Raw genomic sequence first — 14,184 nt, 5'->3', positions numbered from 1 at the left:
TGGTCTTTATCAAAGCATAGACACCATAGTGCACTGAGATTGGGATAAAGCCTATCTGCCCACATTTTCTGATAAGGCAGGAATGTACTTTTCAAATCTCCTGAACATGGCCTTTCTCATCTGTCACCACTATATTTCTTCACCTTGCTTGCCAAGGAGGAAAAATGCCATACCCTAGGACTTTTTTTATGGGTTGACATCCCATTGGTCCAGGGTCTCGCTCACCTAATGAGAATGCAAGACACTGAACTTCCTGTTAACCGCTCCCCTTGCTCACTCACCTCAATGTCCTCTGAAAGTAGAACTCATCAGCTGGCCGACCAGTTACCCCTGCCACAGACATGGGCTTAAAATGTCCAGCACAAGATTTCAGAACTGTAAGGTTTATCAGGGGAGAAGGGAGAGAGGAATATGGATCTGTTGCAGGGCATCAGCTTCCAATTTCTCCCCGGCCGAGGTAACTTCAGTTCAGCCCCTACCCACTCCAGCAGCAGCCTTGGTTGTGAGGTCTGCCGAGAGGACTGCTAGCCCCTAGAGAAATTTCTGCAATGACGGAGCTTGTGGACAGAGTTCGGCCAGACTTGAACCTGAGATGACGTGCACAGGGCTAGAAACAGGTCTATTTTAATTTGTTTTTTAAATAAGATTGTTGTCTTAGAAGGTTTGAAACTGTAGATACCCTAATGGGTTTTGCCTTGAGAAGGGCTCCTGTGAAGCCCCTTTTTGGAGGAGGACCAAAAATCTGCCAGCAGGTTCTATTAGTTCTTTTTCCTCTCACCAGCTGAAAAAGAAAGAACCATTGGAAGTTCTAAATAACTGAAATAAAATCAGATTGGTTTATTGCTTCTGCTTGCATATAGACAGGAGAAAGGCAAGTTGGAGTGTCTGGGGTGGGTGACAGATGAGAGGGATTATGGGAGGGAGAAAGATGCCTCAAATCTGCTCTGAGTAATGGAAGGAGAGGGAGAAAGGGAGGCACCACCTGGCTAAAATGAAATATTTTCCAAAGGGCAGCTCTCCCCAAGTGGTGGAGATGGCCATCCTGCTAGGGCTCCCTCCTTATCCTCTCCTGCACTCCCAGCCTAGTGTGGAAGGACAAGGAAGCTGAGCTAGAAGTGTTTTCTATTAATGCCCCATCAATTTAAACACATGGACTTTGGAGCGTAGTTCTACCCATGCGTGAGGTTTTTCTCTACAAAGATATCCTGTTCATGGGCTCTGATTTGGAAAGAAAACAGATCACTTCACTATTGCATACCTAAGTGAAAATGCAGCACATTTCATTGAGGTAACCCTCGGCTCAGCCCCCACCCTGCCCAGCCACTGGATTTATAAATCAGAGGTCAGGATAATAGTAGAGTCCCAAATTAACGAAAGCTACAGCCAGTCTTCTTAGATTTTGCCAGTCTCAGAATTTGGTCTTGCGTATAGATTCTGATTTTCTACGCTGATAGACACAACCATCTCTGACAGGTCTGCAGAGAGATTCCAGGGAAAGAGCACGGGTAACTTCACCCACTTGGATCTTTAAGTGTACATTAGTTTGTACTTCCAAATCTGCTTCTATTCTGGAGTGTACACATTTACAAAACTTATTAGAAATCTGGTCTAAAAGAACACATGCTTTAAGGAGCATTAAAAAGCGTGAAGTAAAAAGGAGGCCTTCAAACCTCAACAGCAACATTTTCCAGCACAGGCAAAGGATTTCTCTTTCTTTCAAAAGACGTTATTTTAGCCAGCTCTCAACAGTAATAGATAATGACAATGTGGGAGAAATGCAACTCACAAACAACCCCAAATCTCATTGGAAGCAGGCATTTCAGCTTCTTCCCTTACCTGACCTTTTCCCACCTGCTGTTATGGACTTATCTAAATTTCATCTCTTGGTCCTTCCCTTGACCTCTCTTCTGGCAAATGGACTAATTAATAAATGGTCAAAAAGCTGAAGAAATAAAAGAGGCCAAAATAAGCCCAAACTTGGATAACCTATGCCTGGGATAATGGCAAGTCAGCCCTGTAATAACTTCCAGATGATGAATCATGACTTTTTTTTTTTTTCTCTGACACCAGCAGGTGAACTGATGTCATTCTATTTGCCTCCCACTTCTTCCATCCAGAATCACTGATCTGCGCTGGGGCTGGTAAAAACAGCTGGTTGAGGTCTCTAGTCTTTGGCCATTCTTAGGGATGGTCATTTTATTCCTAAGCGTAACCCCTTCTGGTGTGACCCACGTGTTTTCTGCCAAATCCCCACAAAGAAGGCCAGGGGAAACTGTCTGGGTGGGACTTCTGATAGGGGACAGGAGAACCTTGGAATCTGTCACTGTGGATGAAGGGGGTGGGTGGTCCATAATGGGAAAAGGAGGACTGAATAAGATTAGGCTCTGAGGTCTTCCTGGCCTTGACCTGTGGAAAGGTTTAGAACCCCCTGATGGTCGCTCCATTTTTGAAGAAAGAAGGTTGTCTCCGGACGGCTCTGTCTCTGATGTGCGCTTTCTGCATTGCACTGTTGCATCCTGGGTGGAGAGCAGATTAGCCAAGACTGGTTCTGGAGGAAGGGTGGGTCCCTCACACATGTGGGATGTAGTGGTATCCATTGGCAAGGACTCAATGGCTCCTGTATCTTGCTTTGGTTTCTCTTCTTTTGGGCTTTCCAAGGAGAGAGAATCATCTCTGGCAGATTTCTGTGAGGTCCCACCAGTTGAGCTGGGTTCCTCTTGGCTCCTCTCCAGAGGCTGGACTCCACTGTCCCCTGAGCTCTGAGAGGGCAGGGGCTGTGGGATCTGTGTGTACTGAATCTTGGGTGGGATGACTGGGACTGCCCTAGCCTGGCACATTTTGACCATGAAGGAGGTTCTCACAGCTGACACACTCACAGGAGCTGAGTTACGGCGGCCTGTCAGGGCATGAGCAACAATGTCCAGGTCCTGAGGGTCCTGGGAGCAAATGCTCCACGGGTCTCCTTTACAGTGGGATGAGGTCATCCATGTGACTTTTGTGTCTCCTGGCTCAGAGAGCTGCGTTCCAGGTGAACCAAATGAGGCCACATTGTCAAACCGGAAGAGGTCAGTGATGGGACTGGCAGAGTCCAAATTGAGGGAAGAAGGCCTATTTTTCCCTTTTGGAGGCCCACACTCAGGGCTCTTCAGCTGTAACTTTGGGGGATGCTCTCCACGTGAGGTGCTGTCTTGCACATGAGGTGAACTCTCCTTGCTATTGTCTGGCCCAGGAACACTACCTTGCTCAATCTGAGGGCTGCTGTGCCCTTGGTGTGTCCCCAGTTCCTTTCCCTCTGCTAGGCTGACAGGGCTGATTTCTGCTGATTTGGGCTGCAAACCACCTGGTCCCTTCTGGCTGGGAACAGCCTCTGTCCCTTCTGGGCCAGAGAACTCTCTGAAGGACCTCAGGGTTTTGTCATCCCATCCAGTAATCTCTCTCCTGGGTGCCAGGGGCTGCAGAGGGTCGGAATTCCTCTCTGCTTCAAGGTTAGCACAGCTGCTGGAGGAGGGAGCCTCAAGAGTCCACTGGGTCTTAACCGTGGTGGTTTTGCTATCTAGAGAACGGCTCTGACGAAGGCTGGGCCTGTGGGGGAGCCTCTTCTCCAGTCGGTGGCCCTGGGGGCCCTGCACCTGGGCCTCTTGCACATCTTTCAGGGTGGGAGAGTGAAGGGGACTCGTTACCCACTGCGGCTCCTCCCAGGGCTCCACCATCTCCAGGCCCTGCTGGGCAATGTCTGTCACAGTTTCGTCTTCATCACAGTCTGAGGGCTCCTGCACTGAATGGGCTACATCCCCCTCTCTTTGTGGGGAGATCTCAACCTCTCTTGTTGGGCTTTGAAAACCAGAGCCTTTTCCCTCAGGAGCAGCATTCTTTGAATTTTGCTCTTCACTTTGTCCTAGAGAGGCCTCCTCCTCCTCCTGACACAGGCTGGGGGTCCCAGGGCTGCCCCTGGACTTCAGCTGGTCTGTGTATGGATTTGTCCTCAAATTCCTAGATGAGTCTTCTCTCTCAGGACTGCCCTTTGATAGCTGGACTCGAGGTGCCTCCTCCAGGGGAGTTGGAGGAGGGGCAGCAGGCGGGAGAAGAGGGGACAGATTTCCTGGGCCTTCCTGGTCCACCTTTGCTTGTGCAGAAGCCGTCTCAAATGGAACAATTTCCAGAGGAGCCAAGCTGGTGGGGTCCGGACGCTTCTCGGGCTCGGGTCTCTGGAGGATGCTTGTTGTCTCCGGCTTTTCCCTATTGGCTGCTGGGGAAGTCCCCTCTGCACTCTGATTGGTTAGATCCGTAGTCCCCTCCTCCGCAGGGGTGGAGCCTGGTGTTGGGCCGCAAGACCAGCTCCCAGGAGGCTCCTGGGAAGTGAAAGGCCCTGGACTGGACTCCAGGATCGGCTGAGTGGGGCTGACCTTTAGAGCAGGTGGTGGCAATGAGGAGAGCTCCTCCTCAGATTCGATGATCTTCAGCTCCTGTTGAATCTCGGGCCAGATCAGGGCATTGGCCAGATCATCTTCATCCTGAAAAACATCGAGAAATGGATTATTTTAGAGCCAAGGACTCGCGGCCTTGACAACGGCACCATTTCCCAGTGACAGTGAAGGGACTGGTGCCGGGACAGGCTGCATTATCCCAGCAAATAAAGGCCACCACATTACTCATAATTGTGGATGTTTATTCAGGGCTTACTGCATGCCCCAGCACATTCTAACTGCATGCTCTTGTTTAACTGTCCCAACAACTTAGATCTAAGAGATAAATACTACTCTAATGACTCCCATTTTAGAGGTGAGGAGACCTATGTTCAAACAGATTAAACAATTTACCTAAATTACACAGCAGCAGCCTGGGACTGAAATCCAGCTATGTCCACATCAGAACAGAAACACTTAATCCCTGTGCACTGTTGACTTATAAAACCAGCCAAGCCCTGATCTCAGTTAACCTCAGGTTTACCAGATGGCACACAAGAATGAGATTCTCCCGGTGGAATGTAAGTGTTAACTCTCGCCCTGACATCTGCTTTCCAAATAAATAAATACAGCTTTTCTTATTACTAAAGAAATACATATTTCCCATGGAAAAAAAATATTTAACACATGTTAAAAGAAAGGAGAATACAAAGACAGCAACATCTTATATTCCGACTACCCACAGATAACCGCTGTTGATCTAAAGGGGTGCCTCCTCCTCCATCGTGTTTGCTGCCCCTTGTCTCTCCTCAAGTCTAGTTTCTCTTTGACTCCTCCCTTCCCCTACACAAAGCCCCAAACTGCAGACAGGAAAGGGATGAAAGGAGGCCTGGTCAGGGCCAGGGAAACATTTCAGTGGCCTTCATTTCTTGGCTCAAGACCTGTCTGTCCCAAGGAGCCGCAGTTCCAGGAGGCATATCCATCCTTTGGGGGGGTTTAGGCCTTTATGAGAAACCTGACCTGCCGCCAACCTGACATCACTTCCCACCTGGCTCTGATCACGTTTCATATTACAATTAATTTGATGGCTTATTTTTCCCAGTGGACTATGAGCTCCTTGAGGTAAGGAATTGTGTCTGTTCATCCTTGGTTCCTCCAGGCCAGATGGTGCCTGATACTGTGAGTGGTTGCTCAATGAGACGTTTTCTTTCGCGGTATTTCTATTTGACTGTTTCCTTCAGAGAACTCTCCAGGAGCAGGATTCCTTGGTCAAAAGGCAGGGATGTTTTTGAGATCTGATTCTACTGTATCACACTTATTTGTGTCTATTTCCATTTCACCTTCAGGGCAGAGGCAGCCTTTTACTCATCTCTTTACTCTCCTCAGCACCTACACTAATTGATCTCTTACTAAGAAATCAATAAATTTAGATAAATAAATGAGCACGTAAACTCCCCTCCCCCACCATCTCAGTAAGTGGACCAGTTACTTATTACATATTACAGTTACATATTACTTTCTGCTTAGATCAGAAATCTATGAGGTGTCCTGACTCTTCCTTCTTCCTCTCTTATCCAATCCTTCACCAAGTCCTGTTCATTCTAGCTTTTTTGTGTGTGTGATAAATATTATTTCAGACACGGCTTTTTATTTATTTCATTTCATTTCATTTGACTGGGCTCCATGCCCAATGTGGGGCTTGAACTCACGACGCTGAGATTGAGAGTCACATGCCCTACTGGCTGAGCCAGCCAGGAATCCCCCCAAAAATATGGAATGCTTCACGAATTTGTGTGTCATTCTTGCACAGGGCCATGCTAATCTTCTCTGTATTGTTCCAATTTTAGTATATGTGCTGCCGAAGCAAGCACCATTCTAGTTTCTTTTTTTTTTTTAAGATTTTTAAAATTTATTTGACAGAGAGAGAGACACAGCGAGAGAGGCAACACAAGCAGGGGGAGTGGGAGAGGGAGAAGGAGGCTTCCCGCCGAGCAGGGAGCCCGACATGGGGCTCGATCCCAGGACCCTCGGACCATGACCTGAGCCGAAGGCAGTCGCTTAATGACTGAGCCACCCAGGCGCCCCCATTCTAGTTTCTAAATAGTCTTGAAGCCTTCCATTTCTATCCTTGTTGCCCCACTCTCCTCCAAGCCACCATGTTTTCTTGCCTGGCCTGTCATATACTAGCCTTCTAACTGGCATCCCTGTCTCCTCTCCTGCCTTTTCCAACCCATTCTCCTCACAAAATAGTGACCTTTAAAGCATAAAATTCCAGGGGAGCATGGGTGGCACTATTGATACTTGGGCTCCCCCCGCCTCCCCCCCCAATTCAATCCCTGTAAGAATCTCTGTATCCTTCTCTTTCTACAGTTGCAAACAGCCCTCCTGAGGCCGCTAACTCTCAGCACGTGGTTGTGAAGGTTGTCTCCTCAAGTCCCTTTGGCAGAAATTAGTTCTTAAAACAAACACCACCCCCCCACAAAATCCCTGCTTTCAGCTATACCAAGAGCTCTTGGGACAAAGAGGACTCTACTGGCTGAACCCAGCAGTGAGTCCATCTTACCATGTCATGGAGAAGGCCCGCTTGGACACTGGGGCTCTTCTGCAGAGTGCTGGGCTCCACCTGGCCAGCCTCTCGACCCTCCTCCTCTGCTTTCTCCGGGTCCAGCCTTTTCTCTAATTCACTTGAATGTTGAGAGCCCAGGGAGGTTTCCGAGGCCTTCTTTTCCTCCTGTTGGGGGCCTGACTCCAGGGAGAGGTCTTTGTTGCATTCCACCATCCTAATTGCCTCTGGTCCTGCCTTGGCATCCTCGAGAACCACCTTCTTAGGTATGGAAGCTGCAATGGATGAGAGTTAGCCATTGAAGACGTCATTTGCAGAGAGGCCTTGCCCTGCACAGTCACTGTCCTGGACTAGTCCCGCTTCACAAGGGTGGAGGGAATTCTCCCAGCTCACTGCCCCTCACATTTTCGACCCTTTCCCCCAGCCGTGTCCTGCCTTTAGTTCCCAGAGTCACAGACTGTCAGAGATGGGAGGGGTCTTGAAGATCCTCTCATCCAGGGGCTCGCAACTGGGGACCACTTGCTCTTCCCCTCCCCAGGAGACATTCGGGTGGGGACAAAGTGGCGATTGGCCTTTAGTGAGGCAGAAGCCAGGGATGCTACTAAATATCCTACGAAGCATAAAATAGCCCCTGCCCCCAATAAAGAATTGCCTGGCCCACAATGTCAATAGTACCAAGTTGAAAAACCCTTTTCTAATCTTTTACTTCACAGAATCTGTGATTTACACCAAGCTACAAAGATGTGTTAGGATTATGATTGGCAGCTTCCTGTGTGACTCTTCCCCGGGGTTAACTCCATACCAATTCGGATATATCTCAAGTGATTAAGCTCTGGTCTTAAACATCCACCAAGGCATCGGAGACCCCAAGTTTGACCCCTACTACCTCCATGCCGAAGGTCCCACCTCATTGCATAACACTGTTTTCACAGGGTAGAGTGAAGACTAAATACCTAGGACAGGAACCAATCACACAAAAGCCTCTGGAAACACTTTTTCCTCAAAGGCTTCCCTTCCTCTTCCAGCCCTCACCCTGCTCCATCCCACCAACCCCCCACAGAGCATTCTGCACACAGGGCATCACTTGACGCCCCTGAGTTTTTGCTCATCTTCTGCCCCCTATCCTGAAGGGAAAGGGAGGAGAAAAGGACAAATACTTATTGAACATCGTCTGTGAGCCAGACCATGAACAGGCATCTTAAGGACATTCCCACCAACTCCCCCCCACCCCCCTGGCTCAGAGATGTCAACCACTGTCCACTGTCACACAGCCCCAAAGTGCTGAAGTTAGGATTCGAATCAGCCCAGGTGAAGTCCAAAACCTACAGTCTTCCCACAATATTCAGCTGCCTCTCAGCCCAGAATGCCTTCCCCATCTTTTCTGTATGGAGAAAGCCTACCCATTTATGAAGGCCTGCACAAATGTCACCTCTTCTGGGAAGCCTTCCTAGAATCCTCCTGAGAGTACTGCCTCTTGTTGATGCCCTTGCAATCCTTTCTGAACACCTCTTTCATTATGTTTCAGGGACTGAAGTCCTCCCTCATTCAAAAAGCCCAGGGAGGAGGGGCGCCTGGGTCATGCAGTCGGTTAAGTGACCGACTCATACCATGATCTCAGGGTCGTGAGATCGAGCCCCACGTCAGGCTCCATGCTGAGCTCGGAGTCTGCTTGAGATTCTCGCTCCTTCTCCCTCTGCCCCTCCCCTTCGTGCTCTCTCGTTTTCTCTAAAAATAAATTAAAAATCTCTTTAAAAAAAAAAAAGCCCAAGGAGAGTCTTATGCTACTTCTGCAGCCTGACCCTCTGCTGCACTTTGGTATGGTTTTAGTTTCTCTTCCTAGTTCATGAGCTCGCCGGGCGCAAGGATCCTGTTCTAACAATCTCTGTAACTCCACAGCCCCTTGTAAACAAGTGAAGGTGCATGGTGGAGTGTTTTAAAGCAGGGGTTTTAAAATCTGGATTAAAATCCTGGTTCTGGGGCGCCTGGGTGGCTCAGTCATTAAGTGTCTGCCTTCGGCTCAGGTCATGATCCCAGGGTCCTGGGATCAAGCCCCTCATCGGGCCCCCTGCTCAGCGGGAAGCCTGCTTCTCTCTCTCCCTCTCCCACTTCCCCTGCTTGTGTTCCCTCTCTCGCTGTGTCTCTCTCTGTCAAATAAATAAATAAAATCTTAAAAAAATAAAAAATAAAATAAAATATAATCCTGGTTCTTCCACTTCCTTGCTCTGAGTCATCTGGCAAGTTAACCGATTTCCTCTCTAAGCAAACGGGGATAATAATAACTACCTACACCTCACAGGGCTGTTGAGAGGAGAATGGAGATAATACATACAGAACACTTAGGACAGTGCCTGATACCATAACAGTTGTTCAAAAAAAAGTTAGCTAATATTAATAATGAAAATATGCTTAAACCACACTGAGCATTTGTTGGTGTGTCTGTCAGTCATCCTTCCCTTTGAGGTTCTCCCTACTTCTGTTTTATGTGGCTCACAGTTGCCTGTTGACCACAGAAGCCCTTCTAACTCCAGAGATGGTTCAGAGACTCGGGCTTAGCCAATCTTAGACCCCTAAGTGCCTGGCAACCATGATTGGTCCAAGGCTGGGCATGTGACCCAAGCAGGCCCAATCAGAGTCTTCCCTGCATTTGATATATGGAAATTGGGAGCAAGATACCCTTTCTCATTGCTAGGGTTGCTAGCCATGTTCTTTGCAGATATGAGGTAGAAGGGAGGGAGGGATGGATGGAGAGAGGTTGAGTCTAGAAGAGTTGAATTCTTTGAGCTTTTCCTCCTGTCTTCTCACTATATGAGTGAATAAAAGAATAGGCAACATTTACTGAGTACTTACTATGTATTATTCACTGTTCGTGAGCTTCACGTGTATTAACTAACTTAATATTCCCAGCAAACTTACGAAGAAGATATGATTAGGAACATCATTCCCATTTTATAGCTCAAGCAGCTGAGGCACACAGCTGCGAAAGATCGTGCAGTGAAATGGCTGAGACTAGACTGGGGCAATCTGGCTCCAGAGCCCACAGTGTTAACCACTTCACTGCACTGTCCTGCAAACTCTGTTTAAACAACTTTACGTCTGTTTTTTAATCACTTGCCATGAAAAGAAACCCTCCCTCCCCTGCTTTACCTGCAGAGGTCTCAGCTCCCAGGGGCTTGTCGTCTTCAGGCCAACCTCCACTCTCTGACCCCGGGAAAGAAAACTCCTCCAGGCTGGAAAGCGACTGGAGCTCCTTCGGGGGTGTTCTGCACGGGGTGCTGTTGGTGCTGATGACCGCGGACACGCGCAGCGGCACCGACACGGCGAAGGGCTCCGAGATGTTCAGGGCCTTGCGCTGGTGGCGGGGAGAGGGCTCCATCTGGAAGAGACTGCTGGTAAAGACAGATTTGCTGGGGCTGTCGTTCGAAGTGTAGAACATACCCAGCATCTTCGGGGCTGTTTGCTCGCTCTCCGGATCCTCGAGCGGCCGGAACACCTTCAGCTGCTCAGGTGGGGGCCGGGCCTGGGCGCCCTGAAGTTGGCTTCGGTCACTGCTCGTGTCAAAGCCCCCCTCCGCCCCCGCCGGCATCCCCTCCTGGCCCCATTCGCCCTCCTGCTTGCTGAGGTCACATGAGCTGCCAGTGTTGGTCGAATGCAATTTTGCCGCTGGAATGAAGAATCCACCGGTCGTGACTGTTCGATTAAAATTTCCTTTGGTTTCTTTCCCTAGTGAAAAAGCAAACACACACACGGTCAGCAGCCTGGGCGCACCCACCGTGACACAGCCTTCCAGTAAGGGACGGTGCCCAACACCTGAGCACTGGAAAGGCATAGCATTGTCGTAAGGGCATAGCCCTCCGAGGAGAGACAGATAACATTTGGTTGGCGAGAGAGTAAGAACTATTCTCATGTCCACAGAATGTTGGCAGGATGCCGTCGTATGCATGCATTTGTTTTAAACTCTGCAGGGGGAGCAGTTTCCAAAAGGCTAAGGGTGCTAGGCAGAGCAGTCATCCACCCAGCAGTAAATGTAGATCAAGAAAAAATAAAAAGATGCCAGATGGCAGAATGATGTTTGCTCAAAATGAAGGAAGAAGACAAAAAGGGCAAAATAACAGAATTCTGTTTTACTTTAAAACTTTAAAATGTGTTGTTTCAAGCCTCCTCTGGCAGATGGACCCAAACAGGGGTTTGATTTCCCAGCAAGGAGACAAATGCTGTTCTCAACTAGACCTTTCTCCCTTTTCCCAGGCTTCCTGCTGCTGATTCAGGGGGTGAGAAACTAGAAATGTAAATTAACTAAAAGTTAGAAAGCCCAGTTGTGAGGAGCAAGTTCCCAACGGACTTAAAAGTGAAAGCAAAGAGGAGAAAAATCCGGATGGGAAATAAACAAGCTGCGAGATAAGACGTGAGTCGCCTGGGATCGGGAGAAAAACTCCCCACGAGGTACTAAGGGCTCTGCTGGGCATCTTCTGTTAACATTAGGTTTAAAATTCCCATGGCTGCTTATGGAGGAGAAGTGTAATGACCTCCTTTAACATGCGAGGAAACCGAGACTCGGAGAGGCAGAGAACCTGCCCAGTGCCCATCAACGTGAAGAACCATGCAAATTCAAGACACATACGAATCTAGGCACTGAAGTAGGAGGTAAAAACCAGTGCTGGGCTCTTCTTTATGCCCAATGGGGAGGCCTCGTCTGCCTTGGTTCTCAGGTGTTGCCCTTTTACCCGGTTCAGATTTGCGTGAACAATGGCTGCCCGTTCCAGGTGTGGTTAGAGGGAGGCGGGAGGAGGAGGATGGCCCTTGAGGCCAAGACTTGTGGTGTAATGTGGGGCGGGGGGGAGGTGGTTCATGCAAGGGCTGTGTGAACCCGTTGGGTTCAGGAAGGGTCAGGGGGGACTGTGACGAGCCCAGAAGGCAGGTAGCTTGTGAAGGCAGGTCTGGTACCGGAGCTCCTGTCTCCCAGTGGTAATCCCCAGGTCTGAAAGCGGCTGTGAGAGCTCACCTTCCACAGGCACTGAGCACAGTGAGTCCATGCTTTTAGCCGGTCGGATAGTAGCCTTTTCCACTAAAGACAAAAGAAAAAATATCCCTGATGAATGCATATTGAGAGGAAGCATTCAGAACAAAAATCAGGCTGTAAGGACACAAGAGAACGTTCTTTAGTAAAGTGTTTCAAGTATTTATAATTTTCCCCTTTGGAAAACATTCCTCCATTCCACCCTGGATGCTCCTACTTTCATAATGGGACTGAGCTTATAAAAACAGGGCATTTCTAGATCAAAGTTTCATGAATATTTTACAGATAAAGGTAAATTCCAATTTTGTCAAATAGCTGTTAGCAAATGAGGAGTCCTGAACCAAATTTTATGATACAAAGATTCATGCAGGGGGTAGGGTCCATGAGGCTCAAGGCAATCCCCCCTATCCTGCAGGCTGGAGAGCAGGATTCTTGGCTGCAGCCATGACTGACAGCATCCAGGAATTTGGTACAGCAAGGGAGGGGGCCCCAGGGACAGAAGGCCCCTTTCTCCCACGTGCAGCTCTGCTCCTGAGGTCTGTGGGCTGGTTGCTCCTCCAAATGGCCTCACCCTGGAGCAGATCCAAACCAAACCAACCTTTTCTGAGCACCTGCTATGCACCTGGTGTCCTCTGTGCACCTTGATAAGCCACCGAGGCAGCTTTGGGGAAGAGTGTGGCTTAAATAAGTAAACACTTATTCCGGGCATGGGATTAGGCACTTCAAAATATTGCTTCTTCTCAGGGAGCTGAAGTGGCTGAAAGGTGGTTCCTCCTAGCGAGCTTGCCAGGAGGGGAATGAGGGCAGTCTGGGAGCTGAGTGGGAGCCCTTGTGTTCCAGAGGCTGTATTTCTGGACTTTCTCTGGGTCTCATGTGTCAGCCTTGAGGGCCGTGACCTGATGACACTAAGTGTCATGATAAAGGATGGGCGACAGTTCTCTCTGCATGGCCACCAGTGTTCACGTTTCACGTTGGACCCTCTTTCTGACGATGTGGCTTCTTGTGGCCTTGGTGGCCACAGCAGCTGCTTTTGGGAACAGTCCCCAAGGATTCCCTGGCTCCATTTAAGTAACTGAGCACTCAGGGCTCCTTGGCCCAGGACTATATTTAGCTCATAGTTTTCTGTCTGGGACCTTGTCCTGGCCTCGTGGAGGTACATCTCCCAGTTTTCCGGCAGCTTTGGGGTCCTCAAGTCCCCTCTCTTAGATTATCCCTATGGCTTTGGGGCTTCCCTGCTGAAAGGCGTTTACTTTGGAGAGTTCCCTGGACTCTCCCTGCGGGATAATGCATCAATTCCAGTACAACCCCTTCATCTGCCCCCCTCCAAAAAAATCCCCAGAGCTATACATGGTGAATCAATTTTTAAAATTCCCTTAGTTATGGAGTTTAGAAAAGATTTAAAAAATTATTTAAATATGCTAATCCACTGACTCACTTTTTTCACATGCATATTTCCACAAATAGTGAGTTTGTGTCACTTACAGACAGCATGCTGGCGGATGTGACCACAAGCGGGCCCCACCCCTGGTCTTTAGTTTTGAGGGTCCCAGCAACACTCCTCTGCTGCAAAGTGGGCACTTAGGACCCCTGGTCAAGGTCAGAGAGCCACTTGTACTGGCACTGATGGCTCTTTCATTTCACCCCCGCAGCCCATCAAAATTCAGCCATCCCAGTGATCCAGTGGCTTCCAACCCTGGCTGCATTTCAGAATCACCTGGGGAACTTTCTAAAAATCACCAAGACTCTGGCTTCCCCACAGACCTCCTGAGGCAAAAGTGCTATGCGTGTGAGCCTCTGAGGTGCAGCCAGGCTGAGACCCCCTGGCCAGGGACATCCTGTGCATTCTGTGAGTAGACTAGCATTTGATCCAGCACCTTGGACTTCTTCCTTTTGAAAACCACACGGAGGGGGTGGCGGTGGGGGGTGTTGGAAATCTTCCTAAGGCAAGATCAAAGCAGATCATTTATTCATTGTTTTGCTCTATTGTTTTGGACTTTTTGTTATGTGGTAAACTTCTTTCATTGTATCACCGATTCTGTAACTGAAACGCTCTTTGATGTGCTTAAGCAAATCTCTTTATTATTAGATCAGGGGTTTCTTGCCAGGTACTCCTCACCTCAAATTCTCCTTTGAGAATCCTAATTTCTGATTTGTATCTGATCTAGCATACCTGTGGCAACCTGCCCTTTTCACCGGAGATACTT

At 48.8% G+C, this 14,184-nt stretch overlaps 1 protein-coding gene and 1 non-coding gene across 2 annotated transcripts in view; both read right to left on the bottom strand.

Annotated features, from left to right (window-relative positions):
• Window positions 1–813: 813 nt before the first annotated feature.
• The window catches only part of ARHGAP31 (Rho GTPase activating protein 31), a 98,896-nt gene continuing 85,525 nt past the window's right edge, over window positions 814–14,184 (bottom strand). Inside the window, exons 9-12 of the mRNA XM_032406612.1 lie at window positions 11,966–12,028; window positions 10,111–10,686; window positions 6,967–7,241; window positions 814–4,511 (exon numbers count right to left, since the gene is read on the bottom strand). Coding sequence (XP_032262503.1) covers window positions 2,085–4,511; window positions 6,967–7,241; window positions 10,111–10,686; window positions 11,966–12,028 — 3,341 coding nt within the window. The 3' untranslated portion in view covers window positions 814–2,084. The remainder of the gene's footprint in view (window positions 4,512–6,966; window positions 7,242–10,110; window positions 10,687–11,965; window positions 12,029–14,184) is intronic.
• On the bottom strand, window positions 6,169–6,274 carry LOC116634153. Its single transcript, XR_004299867.1, has one exon. It is a non-coding gene; the product is annotated as a U6 spliceosomal RNA (small nuclear RNA).

The sequence above is a fragment of the Phoca vitulina genome, unplaced genomic scaffold, assembly GCF_004348235.1.
Source record: "Phoca vitulina isolate PV1807 unplaced genomic scaffold, GSC_HSeal_1.0 scaffold8, whole genome shotgun sequence".
NCBI lineage: Eukaryota > Metazoa > Chordata > Mammalia > Carnivora > Phocidae > Phoca > Phoca vitulina.
The sequence above is the reverse complement of the archived record's forward strand: the minus strand, read 5'-3'. Positions and strand labels throughout refer to the sequence as shown.